The 17,220-nt window shown below is 49.3% G+C and overlaps 2 protein-coding genes across 8 annotated transcripts in view; one reads left to right on the plus strand and one right to left on the minus strand.

Annotated features, from left to right (window-relative positions):
- AP1B1 (adaptor related protein complex 1 subunit beta 1) overlaps nucleotides 1–17,220 on the minus strand; it is an 82,563-nt gene that overhangs the window by 8,723 nt on the left and 56,620 nt on the right. For 5 of the 7 annotated variants that reach the window (XM_049102065.1, XM_049102068.1, XM_025474469.3 and 2 more), the window contains 9 exons: nucleotides 14,825–14,945; nucleotides 14,262–14,357; nucleotides 13,147–13,262; nucleotides 12,641–12,806; nucleotides 6,754–6,852; nucleotides 5,957–6,216; nucleotides 4,901–5,102; nucleotides 4,112–4,132; nucleotides 3,419–3,562 (listed from right to left, as the gene is read on the minus strand). In XM_049102065.1, coding sequence (XP_048958022.1) covers nucleotides 3,419–3,562; nucleotides 4,112–4,132; nucleotides 4,901–5,102; nucleotides 5,957–6,216; nucleotides 6,754–6,852; nucleotides 12,641–12,806; nucleotides 13,147–13,262; nucleotides 14,262–14,357; nucleotides 14,825–14,945 — 1,225 coding nt within the window. The remainder of the gene's footprint in view (nucleotides 1–3,418; nucleotides 3,563–4,111; nucleotides 4,133–4,900; nucleotides 5,103–5,956; nucleotides 6,217–6,753; nucleotides 6,853–12,640; nucleotides 12,807–13,146; nucleotides 13,263–14,261; nucleotides 14,358–14,824; nucleotides 14,946–17,220) is intronic. The other 2 variants (XM_025474471.3, XM_049102066.1) reach the window with 1 other exon arrangement.
- Nucleotides 1,298–2,765, plus strand: LOC112676786 (40S ribosomal protein S27-like). Its single transcript, XM_049102069.1, has one exon. It carries the CDS (start codon nucleotides 2,443–2,445, stop codon nucleotides 2,695–2,697), a length of 255 nt encoding a protein of 84 aa, XP_048958026.1. The 5' UTR covers nucleotides 1,298–2,442; the 3' UTR covers nucleotides 2,698–2,765.

Consider the following 17,220-nt stretch of genomic DNA (forward strand, 5'->3'; position numbering starts at 1 on the left):
GGAAATGGTATTGTAAGGACTCCTCTTCTAAGCAGATTGCCCTAAATTCCTCTGACCAGGTGATCCTCTATCCTCTCATTTCTCGCATTCACTGTTGGTACGCCCATCTGGCCCTCCACTAAGAAAAAGCAGTAATAATATCCATTAAAATGAACACACAAGCAGAGGGCCAGCTCCCCTGGGGCCAGTTCCGGACTTTATATTCCTGGCAGCTCTGCATCCTGGCAAGGCCTGGCATGCACAGGACTGCAGGAGTCTTTGCTGTTCTTGTCATTTGGTCCCGCCTTATGCCTGTTACACTGGGCTTTTAACATGTATCCATCGGCCTCATGCATTGAGGTAGCCCATCTGGGTAGTAATTAGTGATTCTGACAATCAATGACGCTCAGGCACATAGGATGTTCTCAAACACTGTGGGGCATGATCATGTAGGGATCAGGAATGGGGGCTTTGGTGCCACTCTGCATTCAGTTTCACACTCTGTCACTTACCTGCTAGGTGACCTTAGGCAAAAGCACTCAGATTTCTCAACCTCAGAACAAGAGTAATAACCCCGTCAGGCTTCTGGCAGGATTTAGTGGGGTGGGGGCTGTGCAGTCCACAGCATGGAAGTGTGCAGCTGCTAGCACTAGACTTGCTATCTGCCATGGGCCCTGATCATACCTGGGGGCTCTGGTCACCACTGCTGCAGGTACAGCTGGCATACCCAGTGAGGCCAGGGCAGGGCAGGTGCTGGCTCACAACTCCCCAGTCACAAGAGAGATATCACCTTGCCCCTAAAGCCCAGCTCTATTCTGCTCTGGGGAGGGAGCCTTGGAAGAGAGAGAGAGAGAGAGGCTCTCACTGAGAACTAAGTGGCAGACATCGTGTCTGACCTGAGTGTGGTGGGGAGATCAGGCCAGGTCCATCCCCTCTGGCAGCTTCCTCGATGCTGAGGGTGTGGCCCACACCACACTCTTCTTAGCGCCAGGCCCCCATGTTCTTGACTCCTAAACTCAGCTCTCCTTTCTTTCCTTGCCATTTTGGCAAATGGCACCTCCATTCCACTGCCTGAGCCAGCATCCATCCCTCCTTGCCAGCCCCCACACCCTGCCAGGCCCACCTCCCAGTGCAGTCTACTGCCTCCAGCCTCAAAGGCGCCCTTCTTGTCCAGGCGCCATCAGCACACATCAATTCCTATTGGCCTCCTCACTGGGTACGTCACTTCTATCCTACCCCTTCCAATCTGCCTCCACAGTGTAGGCAAAGCAATCTCTCTTCAGTATAAATGTTTCACTTCTGCTTAAAACCCTTTTTTTTTTTTTTAAAGATTTATTTATTTACTTATGAGAGAGAGAGAGAGAGAGAGAGAGAGACAGGCAGAGGGAGAAGCAGGCTCCATGCTGGGAGCCAGACACGGGACTCGATCCTGTACTCTAGGATCGTGCCCTGGGCCAAAGGCAGACGCCAAACCACTGAGCCACCCAGGGATACCCCCCACTCCCTTTTTAAAAATATTTTATTTATTTATTCATGAGAAACACAGAGAGAGAGAGGAGAGAGGGAAAGCGGGGGAGAGAGAGAGAGAGAGAGAGAGGCAGAGACACAGGCAGGGGAGAAGCAGGCTCCATGCAGGGAGCCTGAAGTGGGACTCGAGATCCCGGGATTCCTGGATCATACCCAGGGCCGAAGGCAGGTGCTAAATAAACCACTGAGCCACCAAGGGATCCCCTGCTTAAACCCTTTTAATGGTTTCATTGCACCAGGACTGGGGGAAACCCTCACAGCCTGGCGATGCTTATTTTGCCAGCTTCTTCCCTCCTTAATCTATAGTCTAGGTGGGAGTCATGGTGAGTACTAGCTCTAGGTAGCACAGTGGGATCTGGATCTGGATGGCATATATGGGCATCTTCAGGTGGCACAATGGCAAGGAGGCATGACACTTAATGGGCCAGGGTCAGGGATGCTGGACATGTTGCTGGGAGGACAACAGTCCCATCACTGAGCCATTGTCCTGCATCCCTTTGAGTATGTCTTGCATGGTTTCAATATATCCTGAAATTGGTGGGAACCCAACTATGGGGAAACTAAAAAAAAAAAAAAAAGCTTATTCTCTGTTTTGTTTTATTGGAACTTCACTGGGAGTCAGTCACCATTTCAGGAACTAAGGGCACCACCAGCCACATCGTTTATAGCTATAGTTTATAGCACTCGAGCTACGAACACTATGTGTGGCCATCGTGTGGACTCTAATGTGCATACACCTGACGACACCAGATCTTTCAGGGTGGGTATACCCAAGCCTTTACAGTGGAAATATAGAAGTATATTCCTCTTTCATGAAGTGATAGTATCTTTCTGATTCTGAAGTGATAAGTATAGGTAGGCTGCAAAGTCCACAAATCTCCTTCAAGAATTGGAAATAAAGGTCCTTTCCGGCGGTGACGACCTCCCCACGAGAACATGCCCCTTGCAAAGGATCTCCCGCACCCGTCCCTGGAAGAGGAGAAGAGGAAGCACAAGAAGAAGCGCCTGGTGCAGAGCCCCAACTCCTACTTCATGGACGTGAAGTGCCCGGGATGCTACAAAATCACCACCGTCTTCAGCCATGCACAGACGGTAGTTCTGTGTGTCGGCTGTTCTACCGTCCTCTGCCAGCCCACGGGAGGAAAAGCAAGGCTTACAGAAGGATGCTCCTTCAGGCGGAAGCAGCACTAAAAGCTCCCTGAATCAAGATGAGTGGGACACTATCCCAATAAACAGATTTTGGATTAAAAAAAAAAAAATTGGAAATAAAGGATGTGTTAGACTATGTCTATCATCCATGACGGGGGGGGCACTGGGCAGGACAGCCCCCAGAACTGCTGCTCTTACACGGGGCCTCTGTCAGTTCTCTGGGAGGGGTGGGCTCTCCCTTGCCTCCAGGCCTTTCCACAGGCTGTTACCTCCACTTGGAGCCTTCTCTCCACTTTTGCCTAATTCTTTTTTTTTTTTTAAGATTTTATTTATTTGACAGAGATATAGAGCGTGAGAACAAGAAGGCGAGCGGCTGAGGGAGAGGGAGAAGCAGACTCCCTGCAGAGCAGGGAGCCCAACACAGGGTTTCATCCCAGGACCCTGAGATCACGACCAGAGCTGAAGGCAGACACTTAACCAACTGAGCCACCCAAGTGCCCCTTACCAAATTCTGACTTGATCTACAGGCCTGAGCTCTGCTCTGGGAGATGATTCCAGGCCCCCAGGCCCAGCCTAGCATCTCTTCCCTGTGCTCCCACGGCCCCTGGCTGCCCTCAGCATCGGGTTGGCAAACTATTGCTCCTGGAGCCCATCTTTGTTGGCCTGAGCAGATTCCACGGAACAGGTCATTTAAGGAACCCAGACATCAGTGTCTAACTGCTGTCCCTCTGGCTCCTGCCATGAAAGGAGGTGTGGTACTTACTGCTTTGGGGGCCACATACGACCCTGACAGCGTGCCCACGCCACTTGTCAGGTCGAAAAGGTCACTCAGGCCACTGCCCATGGTTGCTCCTAGGTTGGCTGGGACTGCTGCTGCTGGGGGTGCCACAAAGTTGGGGCCCCCGATCTGGAAAGGAAGGGAAAGGGGTCAGAGGCAGGCTTTAGAGATGGGGACATCAGAGGCCCAGCATGAGAGGCGCAACCTGGCACTCTAGAAAATGGGACGGGGCAGGAGGGGGGCTGCAGGGCTGCTGTCATACCAACTCTAAGTTGCAGAGACAAGACAGGGTGAGGGGAGTAGAGAAGAGAGATTGTGCCTTCCCATGACCTGTAAGCCTCCAGCCTAAGGGGTGACCTCTGGGAAAGGGCTTGGGATACTCATAAACTAACCTGCAGCCCACAGATAAAAGGAGTACCCAAGACGACTGCTGTGAGGCTAAGTGGACAGAAACACACTCTCCAGGATGTCACGGAGAGCCCTTGGAAACTGAGAGTGCGGCTGATCCACAGGGTGACAAGGCAACTTTGTCTCAGGGTACTGAGGATGGGACACTAGATAGAAGGCCACAGCTCAGCAGGGAGGGACTGCTTTGACATCATCCACCCCTTGGGATGCTGGGCCAGCACTCAGGAAGAGCAGGGACAAAGGCTTGATGGCACAAGGGTTGAACCGTACCCCTTCAGGCTCATCCCCCATCTCCAAGCAGAAGCAGGCAGGGTGAAGAGAACAGGCAGCCACATGCAGAGAGAAAAGCCAGGAAAGACGACAGAGAGACAAGAGAGAGAGGGAAAGAGGGAAAAGATTAGTCACTGTTGCTCCATTGAGAGGGGTCTGAGGCAAGACAGTACCAGGCTTAAGAGGGGGCCCAGGCTATTTCTATGAAGGACACTGCTTTTGGGGCTTCACTCTACCACCCACGTCTTCTGGCATGACCCTTCCTACCCTTTCTTGTGTGATGCCTAGGGGACCTGAGCCAGACATGGCCAAGTGACAGGGGCTCTGCTACCCTCTCCTCCCAGCTCTACCAGCTACCTGAAGAAGTCCCAGGGAGATACCCAGTCCAGTCTTACCATACCCTTTCTACAGAGGGGGACTGTCCCTGACTTCTCATGGGCCTCTTGGGCCTGTTGGGATGTTGCCCCACGCTGGTGCAGGATGTGGGGGTAAGTGGACACTGGTCTGGCTCCTCTAGCCTTACAGGCCCCAAATCTGTTGGGGCTCAGTGGCTTGGCTTGGCAAGAGGCTAAGTCCCGTATCTGCCACATACTATGCGCTGTTGGAAGGAAGATCACCTGAACTCTTGAAGCCTCAGTTTTCTCCCCTCTAAGTAGGGAGTGACATAGTCACCTTCACAAATAGGTGTACCTGAGGCCCTTGGTTGGTGAATGGCACAGATGGGATGTTCAATGATTGCTCCTCTGAAGGTCATTATCAAGATCATCCAGAGGGGGCCCCAGGACATACCAGGCTGTCAAGGCCTCCACCAAGAAGGTCCACGGCTCCCATCTGCACTGAGGAGGTGGCCAGAGGTGGGCCGCTCACCGGGGGGCCGAGGTCCAGGTTGAGGAGGTCACCCAGTAGGTCGCCCTGGGTGGGAATGACATCTGGCTGCTCACCAGAGGGTGCTCCGGCAGGGGCCGTCTCAGGGCTTTCTGTGCTCTCGTTCCTGTGAGGACACAGGAGGGAGAGGGTCAGTGGGGTGGGCCCTGGGCTGTCTCAGGGAGATCAGAGTCCTCAGTCTGTAGTATCCTCTCCCAGGACAGGCACCTGGGTCTCCTCACTGTTCCAGAAGGGCTGTCTATATGCCCCCTCCCCTTCCCCTTTCCTATGACTGATACATCTTTTTGGCTCTCCAAGAGATCCAGCTTCATGGGGGTGAGTGAAGGGAGGGGCCCTCTGTATTTCCACTACTTAGCACATTCTAAAGACTAATGTCTGCTCTGGAGGACTGGGCACCAAAGCCAAACCAACCACCAGGGGGTGGCAGAGGAGGGTGAGAAGAACAGGGCTCTGGAATTAGAATTGGGGCTGTGACTAGCTATGCTGGTTGTGGGATGCTGCACCAGGCCCTCAAGCTCTCTGTCCTACTGTCCTCGTCTGTTAAATGGGGAGACCTCTTAGAGCTATTGTTAAGGATCAAATGAAATCATCCTGGTATGTAGTAAACATTCATTAAAAAGACATTAGAATGGGGGCACCTGGGTGGCTCAGTAGAATGGGGGTGCCTGTGTGGCTCAACTCTTAGTTTCAGCTCAAGTCTTAATCTCAGGTTGTGGGATCGATTGAGCTCAAGAGGAATCTGCTTGAGAGTCTCTCTCTCGCCCCCTCCACCCCACCCCACATTTTCTCTCTTTCTATCAAATAAATAAATTGATTAATTATAAAAAAAAGTCACTAGAATGGTAATTTCCTTGATTCCAGCCTTGCCACGGGTTATCGCATCAGGCCTGAGTGCCTGGGTTAATGAACCGCAAAACCAGGTGGGGATGCTTAGCCTAGAGACTGGCCCACTTCACTCACGAGGCAGTGCGAGGTGGCAGGCTCTTGTGCACAACGCCCCGGCCCCCCTCCACAAAGGCGCTGGGAGGCTTATGGTAGACGGAAGCCAGGGTGCCAATGTAGCAGATGAGCTCATCCAGCAGTGTGGGCTCAATGAGGTCTGTCTCTTCAGAGATGAGTGGCTTTTCAGCCAATACCACCTCCTTGGCAGCCACTGGGTCCGTGGAGAGCAGACGCCAGTAGATGTAGCCACGGTCCCGCAAGTCTGGGTTATCAGAGTCCTTAAGCAGTAGAAGAGGTGATGAGAAGCCTATTAAACTTGGAACAGAGCAACCAGCTGGAGAGAAGGAAGGAGCCCCTCCCCAAGCCCCATGACCGAGGCATGGTCATAGTGCTGGCCAACAGCAGTGATCCTGAGCAGTCCCACATTACCTGTCCCTAAACATGGCCTGGCCCCTTGATTTCCCACTCTAGCCCAGTATTAAATAGGCCAGTCCTGCTCCTGTCCCCACTCCTCACTCCTCTCCAAAATCTGTCTTCCCTGTCATACAAACCCTCTGGTTCTCCCAGACCTCCCTCTCCTCTTCTGTTTACAGTCTATCTCAACTTCACCACCTGACCCACTCCATCGTGATTTATCTGTGACTGAGCTTCCTGAGCAGGGATGCTGGATTACTCTAGGGCCAACCCCCCAGTGGTGCCAGTCTTAGGAACAGGACCTTGGCAGGAAGGTCTGGCAGGCTCCTTGGACCCAAGCACCCCCTGTGGAGTGAGACCTGCTGGTCTCAGGCCACAGCAGAGAGGCGGGGGGCACTGACCTGAGTAGCCAAGCTGAGAACCTGCTGTACCAGTTCCTGGGTCTCTGTCGGCTTCTTCAGGAAAAGTTTCACGATGGCCGTCAGTAGCTGCAGCTGGACCTGTGGGAAGACAGAGAGGTGACAAGTAAGAATAAGCAAGGGCTTCATTTGAGGATAGAAGAAAACAAAATGAGGGCCTCAGAAAGGGGAAAGGCTGTTGTTCAAAGGCCTTGGAAGCTGAGGAGAGCTTTCCCAGGTTTGGAGTAGGTCACAGAATGCAGACTAAGGCCCGGGAGCTGGTCATGCTAAGTAGCCTAGACCTTGGCATTACCACTCAGGAAGGAGATAGCCCTATTTGGCAGCCCAACACTAGGGTCCTAGAAACCTGTCAGGGCTCCCAGCCTCATGGTGCCTTAAGGAGTTCGCAGCTTAAAAAGGCAACATATGTAGCTGGTGTGCTTCTTAAAGGGACCATATGTCAACAGCAGAGATGATGCCAGCGAGGCCCCAGGGACTGGGCCAGCAGGGCCCAGAGAGGCAGCCTGTCATCAAGGAGCTGGGCTTCTACCAGAAGGTAGGAACCATTCCTGCCCAGCCCTCTCTCAGCCCCCGTATCTCACCCTGCTGCTGCCTTCACCAGATCATGCCCCCTGCTGCCCTCGCCTGGCCAACATCTTCTCATCCCTTAGGGCTCATGCTGCCCCCAGCACCCCCACACTTCTGCACCCCCTCATCAGCACTGCCCCACAGTATTAGAAATGCTTTCCAGCCATCAGGCTGTCCTGTGGAGACAGCCCTTTGACAGCAGAGATGATGACTGTATATCTGGTTGTATCTCTGGTTATTGCTCTACTGAATGTCCAGTGCATAGCAAGCACTTAAGAAATGGTCCATGTCTGGAATCAAGTGATCCAGAGTCCTTATGATTTGGTTACACATGGGCCAACAGTAGAGGAGCAGTGGGCTGCCAAGGTAGGAGGTAGCCCAGGAACAGGCTTCTAGGACTTGGGTACAGCCCCTGGCCAGGTAGTCCAGGGGAAGCCATTTATCCTCATTTGGTGGGGAGATGGGTGCCTGCTTCAGGGGATTCTCATGAACTCTGAAAATCATAATTTATGACAGCTGATTTTTTTTTTAAGATTTTATTTATTTATTCATGATAGACATAGAGAGAGGAGAGAGGCAGAGACACAGGCAGAGGGAGAAGCAAGCTCCATGCCAGGAGCCTGACGCAGGACTCAATCCCGGGACTCCAGGATCGCGCCCTGGGCCAAAGGCAAGCACCAAACTGCTGAGCCACCCAGGGATCCCCATATGACAGCTGATTTTGAAGCTAGAGTTACATCACACCTCAGTTTATGACAAAGTCATACAACTTCTCTGATTCCATTTCATTTATAATGTCTATATAGGGATCCCTGGGTGGCGCAGCGGTTTAGCGCCTGCCTTTGGCCCAGGGCGCGATCCTGGAGACCCAGGATCGAATCCCACGTCAGGCTCCCGGTGCATGGAGCCTGCTTCTCCATCTGCCTGTGTCTCTGCCTCTCTCTCTCTCTCTCACTGTGTGCCTATCATAAATAAATAAAATTAAAAAAAAAATAATGTCTATATAAATACCTCACAGGATTAATGGAAGAGTCCATAAAACAAGAAATGTAAAAAAAAAAAAAAAAAAAAAAAAGAAATGTAAAGAACTTATCGTCTATTCTGCTCAATATACAACAGCTGTCACAATGATCATCAATATCACTGCAGCCAGCACATGGGAATTCTTTACCAAGTTCTCCTCAACCTAGGTCAGCTGGCTGCTTGGCATCATTCATCACTGTCAGGTGTGCTACATGCCTAGGAACTCTGGCCACTAGCGCAATTCCTCCCACCTCTCACCAACACACTGACACCCCCGCATGTTAGCCTGCATATTTAGGGCAACCTATCTGCAATGATATCTCTGCTTCAGCTACTATCCAAACAGGGGCAAGAGGCAGACTGGACTGACATACCACCTCAGCCAAGACTTTCTGAGCTCCCTGTCCATGGCTGGAGAGGCCTAAGAGCTCAGAGCAAGGAGTCTTAAAGAGACAATCTAAAATAAGTTCCCTGGGGTGCCTGGGTGGCTCAGTCAGTTCAGCATACAACTCTTGATCTCCACTCAGGTCTTGATCTCAGGGTCCTAAATTCAAGCCCTGTGTTTGGCTCCACGCTGGGCCAAATAAATAAATAAGTAGGTAAGTTAGTTACTTAATTCCCAAACTGTTAAGCACTAAACAAGTATTCTTATAAAAGCTTTGAATGGTATTGTGAACCCAGGAGGCAAAGGGAGCTGGCCACTTAATTAAAACCACCACCACCAGCACCACCCAGCTACAGTGTGCAGAGTACTGGAGTGGCCAGTTTATACACATCATCCAATAAGCTTTGCAGGAACCCTGCACTGGAGACAAAGAAACAGGCTTGGCAAGTTTAACTTGCTCCAGGCCACTCAACAGGGGAGGAACATAGATTAGATTGTTTCCTCAAGCCAAGTTCCTGCTCAAGCTTTCCCTTGTCCAAATTTTCTAAGCTTGGGCTCTTCAGCAGGCTTTAAGAAGGCAGAAGTGGCCACAAGATTTACTTTAATATATGGACAGAAACACCCCCCAGAGGATACCTTCTGCAGTAATCCCAGACAGGACTTGATTGCAGGGCAGAAGGGATCCCAAGCCAGGCTCTGCTTCTCTCAGAGACAAGCAAGTTAAGGCGGCTAGTAGGTGGTGAAAGTAAAAGCGGCCTGAGGCAGGCTGACCTGGGACTTGGCACATGACAGTGGGACCGGGTGATGGTAGGAGTTACTACTATTATTTTGTGATGGACATCTGTTGTTTTTGCCCACCTAGCACCTAGTCTGTCTTCTGGTAACAGAAATGCTGTCTTTTCTTCAGAGAATCACCCTCCTCTGTTTCAATCTATGGAACCTGGAATAGGAATCTGACAGACCTGGCCAACTGGAATCATGGCAATTAGCTCAGGGTAATGCAAACAGGCCTGGACTGCTGCTGGAACTACCAAGGGATTAGGGCACTTGCTGTACAGTAAGGACACAGCCTGGAACCACTGACCCCACATAGGCCATACTCCTGGGAGCCTTCCTAAAGGAGAAGCCGCCTGAGGGAGACAGACACAACTCTGATGTCACCATCTGGGCACCCTCACCTAAGCATGCTTGAAGAGAACACACTCCTGGATCTTATTAGCTACAGGAACCAGTAGGTCTCCTTTGTTGCCGGACCAGTTTACTTTTAAATCAATTCTGATCAACACCAATACTACCATTCATGAGTGCTTATCATGGGCTGGGTGCACGACAAGGACATTACACAAAGCATCCCATTTAACTTACAGAGCAACAGGATGAGGCAGAGCCTTATCACCCTCTTTTTATAAATGAGGACACTAAGGCTCAGAAAGGCAGAGAGTTAGTGTACAGCCACCAAGCCAGGAAGGGGCAGAAGAGGGATTCGGAGTTTGGGGTCTCCTATTCTAAGGCTCATGCTCTGACCCAATAGGTTACACTCCCCAGTTGGGAAACAAATATTTCTGTGCTTACAAACCCGTTTTAAAAGCCGTCTTGCATGAGCAGACAGTGCCTGGTTCACAGAAAAGGGAATACAAATGAAAGATGCTCAACTCCACACAACAGAAATGCAAACAAAACCAATCAAGGTACATCTTGTTGTTTATCAGATTGGCAAAAACAGTTTGAGAATATACTACGTTGGCAGGGAGGTAAAGGGAGGGCTATGCTACCTCTGAGACTGGAATGTAAATGAGAACAATTTCCATACCAAAAGAAATATGGAATATTTCCCCACATCTCCAAGCACAGGCCCTTTTACCAGAAAGAATTTACCTAACAGTTTATCCTCCAGCTATACTTACAGATGTGCCCTACATAGGTTATTCATAGCAGTACTGATTAAAAGAGAAGACTGACACCTACATATCCATCAGGGGAGGCTAGTTAAATAAACATGGCACTATGCAGCCATAAAGAGTCCCATAAATTATAACAGCAGAAACTTCAGATATATTTTTAAGAGAAAAGGGCAAAGTGCTGTACAATTTCGTTTTTTTTTTTTTTTTAAGATTTTATTTATTCATGAGAGACAGAGAAAGAGAGAGCGAGAGAGAGGCAGAGACACAGGCAGAGGGAGAAGCAGGCTCCATGCAGGGAGCCCGACATGGGACTCGATCCCAGGTCTCTAGGATCAGGCCCTGGACCGAAGGCGGCGCTAAACCACTGAGCCATCTGGACTGCCCAGTAGTGTTTATTTTTAAGTAATCTCTATACCTAACATTGAGCTCAAACTCACAACTATGAGATCAAGAGCTGCATGCTCTACCAACAGAGCCACTTAGGTGCCCCACAGTAGTGTTTAAAAATAAAGGAGAGGTGGGGTGCCTGGGTGGCTCAGTCAGTTGAATGTTCAACTCTTGATCTCAACTCAGGTCTCAATCTTAGGGTCATGAGTTCAAGCCCTGTATTGGACTCCATGTTGTGTGGAAACTAGTAGGTATGTATGTGCGTATGTACGTATGAATTAATGAATAAATGGTAACATATACACAGTGGATCCTTATTATCTGCAGAGCCCATATTTCAAATTTGCCCATTTCCTAACATGTATTTATAACCCCCAAATCAATGTTTGGGGAGCTTTCATGGTCTTTCACAACTAAGTGCAGAGCAGTGAAAAGTTCAAGTCACCTGAGGTACATGCTCCCAGCTGAGGTCAAAGGAGATGACGCTCTGCCTAGTTTCAGCTTATACTATAAACAAGTGTTCTTTTCATAATCTATTTAGGGCTACGTCTTTCAAATTTTGCTTTTTGTTGGTGATTTCATGTTTAAATAGGCCCCCAAGTATAATGTTGAAGTGCTGTCTAGTGTTCTGAAGCATGAAGAAGTTGTGATTTGCCTTACGGAAAAAAATGTGTGTCAGATCAGCTTCGTACAGGCGTGAGTTACAGTGCTGGGAGCTATGAGTTCAATACAAATGAATCAATAATATATATTAAATAAGGTGTCCCATGGGCAGCCCAGGTGGCTCAGTGGTTTAGCACCGCCTTCAGCCCAGGGTGTGATCCTGGAGTCCCGGGATCAAGTCCCGCGTCGGGCTCTCTGCATGGAGCCTGCTTCTCCCTCTGCCAGTATCTCTCTCCCTCTCTCCTCTCTGTGTATTCTCATGAATAAATGAAATCTTAAAAAAAAATAAAAATAAAAAGAAAGTGTCCCTAAACAGAAACACATAAAAAACAAGATTAAATACTGATTGACAAAAATGTGATCAGAGGCTTATAGGAACAATGGTTTAGTACTTGCTAGTTCAGTATTTGCAGTGACTTTATAAAACTTAAGTATCACAAATAACAAAAACCAACTATATATGTGTTTGTTTACTCGTATGTAGGAGTATGTATTCCTATACTGTCTTTGGAAGTACCTCGAAGAAACCAAGAAATGACACTGATGATCTCCATGATCAGAACTGAGTTGCCAGAAAAGTGGTAGGAAGGAGACTTTTCATCATGCATCCATTCATATTTTTTTTCAATTTTGAACCAAGTCAAAGAATTACCTATCCGAAGATAAATATAAAATTAAACCTCCAAATTTCTACTTGCCGTCAGTGTGCACCATCATAGACTGCGCCCATAGTCCCCCTTAGGTACTGGAGTATGAGAGCAAAAGGGGCCATCCCTGTCAGCCCTACATCACTTATCTGTCCACACCATCAATGCTGTATCATGAAGGGCAGAGCCCCAAGGACTACTGAGGGGAGGATTTCAGAGTGGGATGGACTGCAGTGGTACCAAGCTGCCAGTCATGACCCACATCCCGGCCCAAGTCACCACACCTGATGGCTCACCTGGGTGCTCTCATCATGGAAGCCTTCAAGGAAGCTCTCTAGCAGCTCATCAGCATTGTCAATTCGCTCAGCATACTCGCCTACAATCCAAATCATGGCAGCCCGGGCCTCAGGCTCATCCAGGGAGTCCAGGTTCTCACATAGTGTGGCGATCACACTCTCATACCTAAGAGACAAGCACACAGTGAGCATGTGAGCAATGAAGGAACCCACACAACCCAGAGGAGGCCCAGCAGAGTCCAAGAGAGACAGGAAGCTGCCCCACAAGATCCTGAGAGGGTGGTGAGTAATGGGATTTGAGTTTATCTGCTACATTTTAGTGCTTATTTGGTTTGGGGAGTGGAGGAGGGGCGACTCAGAAGTAAGAAAAAACAATAGGTTTCTTTTGAGAATGCCATTTATGGCAGAGAAGGAAGAGGGGAGAGGCTCCTGTTGCTTCCCCTCCCCTCCATGCCTGTCCCCAGGACAGCCACATCACCCTTACACTAAGAGTGGTAGGCACATACTTGTTGGGATACTTGCGAAAGATGTCCTTGATGACCACAATGGCTTCCTGGACCACATAGTTGACCTTGGTCTGGATGAGATCGAGCAGTGTGCTCACACAACGTTCTGCAGATTGCTGTGGGAAGAGTAATGTGGGCAAGGCCTTTGTACCCACTTCCAACAGAACCTCTGATGACCATGCCTCAGCCAAGGGCTCAGTCACGTCTTGCCCCCTTTCTTGTCACAGTGGGAAAACAAGAGAACACTTTCTCCAGATAACCAGTGGGAGAATGAGTACAAAATGACAACCTGGGGATGGCTGGGACCTAGAGAGTTAGACTAAGAAAGCCAGTAGATCTCCTGAGAGTGGGGAGGGTATTTGAAGTACTTCCAGGCCGAGGCAGTGACTGTGTTCCAGCCTGACACCACCTCACTTCTACTTGTTTCCCAAAACAGGACCCTATGACCAAAAATAGAAAGTCCCTACTTGAAGCCCCTCCAACCCCTTATTCCAATATGTTACACTAATGCCCTTATGGGAGAGATTCTCAGAATGCCATCATTAGCAGCAAGGGGAAAATGCCTCAAGGGGCTGGGGTGACTAGCTGTCCCAGGATCTCCCAGTCCCCAACGAACTAACTTAAAGAGTCAGCTCAGTGGTTAAGGAAGGTCACCATAGGCAGAGAATATAAGGGATGAAATGCCAGGACACAGAGGTCTGGACAGCCCTTGAGAGCCTGGAGAAAACGGCATATGGTTAGTTGAATCATGATTAACGCTAAAATGTTCAGCAGGCAGAGAACCCTGCCCCAAAACTCATAAAGTGAAAGCTAAGTCTACCAGGGGCACCACCAGCTGGGGATGCCTCACCCTCTTAGCTAATGCTGTGGGAGAACCCATGGTTACCGATGTGTTTGTTTCATCTGCAACAACTTGAATGCCTAAAGGTGATCACAGAGAGAGAAGGAGCCCAATCAGATCTGCACAATGGATGCTTTGGGGCCTCCAGTGGTGACCCTCAGGCCTTCCTGGACCATGAGGAGCCGGCAGATTCTTCTAGAATCAGACTAGTTTTTCTGGTTTCAGCTTCCTTTCCTTCCCTCTCCTGCTAAAGGGCAGAGTCCCAGAGTCTCACCTCCACCTTGATGGCACAGCGCCCAATGGCTCGTACAGCCTTCCGTACAAAGTCCACATCCACCTCTGTTGCATACTCTTTCAGCTCTGCCAGGACCTATGGCCCAAAGAGAAAAGATGAAGTTGGGGGTGGGAACTTCCGGGGAACCCACATCCCTGGACAACAGGTATGCAGAGACTGCTAGAAAGATGGCATTCTGCCTCCTGCTCAAGAAGGGCCAAGGGGAAGGAGAGAGCTACCAGATGTCCGAAGAGGAAAGCAGGGAAGAACTAGTTGGCAGGACTGGACAACCCTTGTTTAGGTTGAGCTAGCTAACAGAGCCACCAGACTACCACTTTTCAAAGGATGGATAAGTAATAGTAGGGAGAACAAATGTTTTAATCACAAAAATACCTTTAAGATTTGTTGAGTGCTTGCTTACAGAGCCTTGTTAAGCACTCTTCATGAGATGAACTGTTAATGATGAGCTGTGGTCTCTGGCAGCCCACTCAGAGACCACAGCCTGGTGGTGGTGTTGCTGTCAACATCAAAGTTCATGCCCCTAGCTACAGCCCTCTGCTAACCTGGGCGATGTTGGCCTGGGAGGCCAGACGGATCATGATGTCCAGCTTCTCCAGCTTCACGTAGATGGGGTCATTGTATTTCACAAAGAAGACCTTCATTTCATGCTTCAGGATCTCAGGCCTGGTGGCAAGACAGGATTGCCCAAAGAGTAAAAAGCAAGGCATAAGCCCTGTGAGAAAACCCCTTTCATGTTTACTGGGGTATTTCTGCGGTCTGAGGTAGATCCTAACATCAGTGAAGACAGTCACTGTCACGGCTGCACAGTTCCTGAGTGAGAGTCCAGTGAAGGCCTGCAGAAGGTTCTGATTGGCCACTGTATGTCCAACATTATTCCAGGAAGGGAAGAGGGAATATGAGCAAGAGTTAGTTCGTATTTGAGAGTAGCAGGCAGCAGGTATGGGAATCAGACCTCAGTGCCAATCCCAGCTGGGACCTGAGGCCTCTGCTTCCTCACTCACAAAATCAGAATGACACCGTTAGCACTGCAGGCCTCAGTCTCCAGCCTTAGAAAGGTCTGGCATCAGGGAACTCAGTTTTTGGGAGTGTTCTCACTGTTCCCTAAATGATAAAGGTGGCTAACCATGCCTATAATGTTTGTATAAACAATATGATTTATGCTGAATATCTGCTTTCCTTCTGGGCATTTGAAATTTTGGTAGGTGACCATGTGACCAGCCCCCAATAAAAACCCAGGGTGCTGAGTCTCCAATAAGTTCCCATGAGTCCTTCTAGAGAATCTCTAAACATCAGAGTGGTCCCAGGGACCCCAACAGACACCCACATCACAGAGCTCTTGTGAGAGTTAGACAGGAAGCATTTAGCATGATCAATGCCTACTTCAGAGATGCACTTGCTATGTGTTGCTGCTCCTCCCTCAACTGGTACCACCCACCTCTTTTTTCTTAGATGAGGAAATCTGAAAGGTGGGGGCTTGCACCAGGTGTATCTAGTGCTAATAAGGGTAGAATCAAGAGTCACCATCCTCAGCTCTTATTTCTATGCCCTTTCCAGAACTGAAGAAAGAAGGAAAAAGAATGAGGACAGATGGTGAAGAGGGGAGAAGACACAGCAGAGAGAAAGGAGGGACTCTAGGTAATACTCCGTGCTTCTGTGCAAGCTGCAGAAGCCTTTGTCGTGCCTGGTGGGAGAGACAGGATCCCAAGCTTGGGGTGGGGAGAGGAGGAAGACATGATTTCTGCAATCAGGACTTGGCAAAAGCTGCCTGACCCAATGTGGGGACTAGGCCAGATGGTGCCTGGGCAACCTGGTCAACTTCTTAAGAGATTTGCCATGTTAAATATAGCACAGGGAGCCCTTCACGCTGATCGTGATCTTTAGGTTGCTATATCTTACTAAATCCTACACTGCAACTACGAATGAATCCCTAGTCTCTTAGCTCTGTTTAGGCACTTAAAATGCTTTCCCAAATTTACCTCTCAATCTTCACAACTGCCATAATTCTACTGATATCTCTGGACCGTCAAGAGTGTTCTAAGAAGGGCAGCCTGGGTGGCTCAGTGGTTTAGTGCTGCCTTCAGCCCAGGGTGTGACCCTGGAGACCCGGGATCGAGTCCCAGTCAGGCTCCCTGCGAGGAGCCTACTTCTCCCTCTGCTTGTGTCTCTGCCTCTCTTTCTCTCTGTGTCTCTCATGAATAAATAAATAAAATCTTAAAAAAAAAAAAAAAAAGTGTTCTAAGAACCAGAATGATGCTACAAGGACAGGGAGATATGCTGTCTTCCAAGAAAGAATGTCTACAAGAAACCCTTGTTTTCACATAGCCCTGTTTCCAGCAAGGGGACTACTGTAAAACATGGATGCTCACGAGTTAGTAACTGAGCGAGCCATTTGACCAAAAAGGCTGGGAGGATAACTCCAGAGACAAGCCCTACTGTTTTCTGGATTGTTCCAGAGAACCCCTCCTATTCTGGGCCCCTCGGACACTGCTAATTATTTTTAAGCTCTACCCATCCTAGGTATCAGGCACCTTCTCTTTGAGGCAGTGGCTTACAGTTGTGGTCATTCCCATGGGGCCAACAGAAATGAGCTTCTTTTTTAAAGTAGGCTCCACATCCAATATGGAGCCCAACATGGGGCTTGAACTCATGACCCTGAGATCAAGGCCTGAGCTGAGATCAAGAGTGCCTGATGCTTAACTGACTAAGCCACCCAAGCGTCGCCAGATATGGGCATCTGAGTGATTCTCATATACCCCACCTCAGGCCCTAGGCTGATGCAAAGTCCATAGTACCTTGCCACTTTGGAGTCCTCCAACCTCAGAGAATTTGACTAATGCTATAGACTCTATCCCCAGGAAAAATACAGACAGAATCTTATATCTTGTTTCAGGAGGGTTCTGTGAATTATGGAGCCATCCATTTTTTGTGGTTAAAAAGC

Source organism: Canis lupus, chromosome 26 (assembly GCF_003254725.2).
Source record: "Canis lupus dingo isolate Sandy chromosome 26, ASM325472v2, whole genome shotgun sequence".
Classification (NCBI taxonomy): domain Eukaryota; kingdom Metazoa; phylum Chordata; class Mammalia; order Carnivora; family Canidae; genus Canis; species Canis lupus.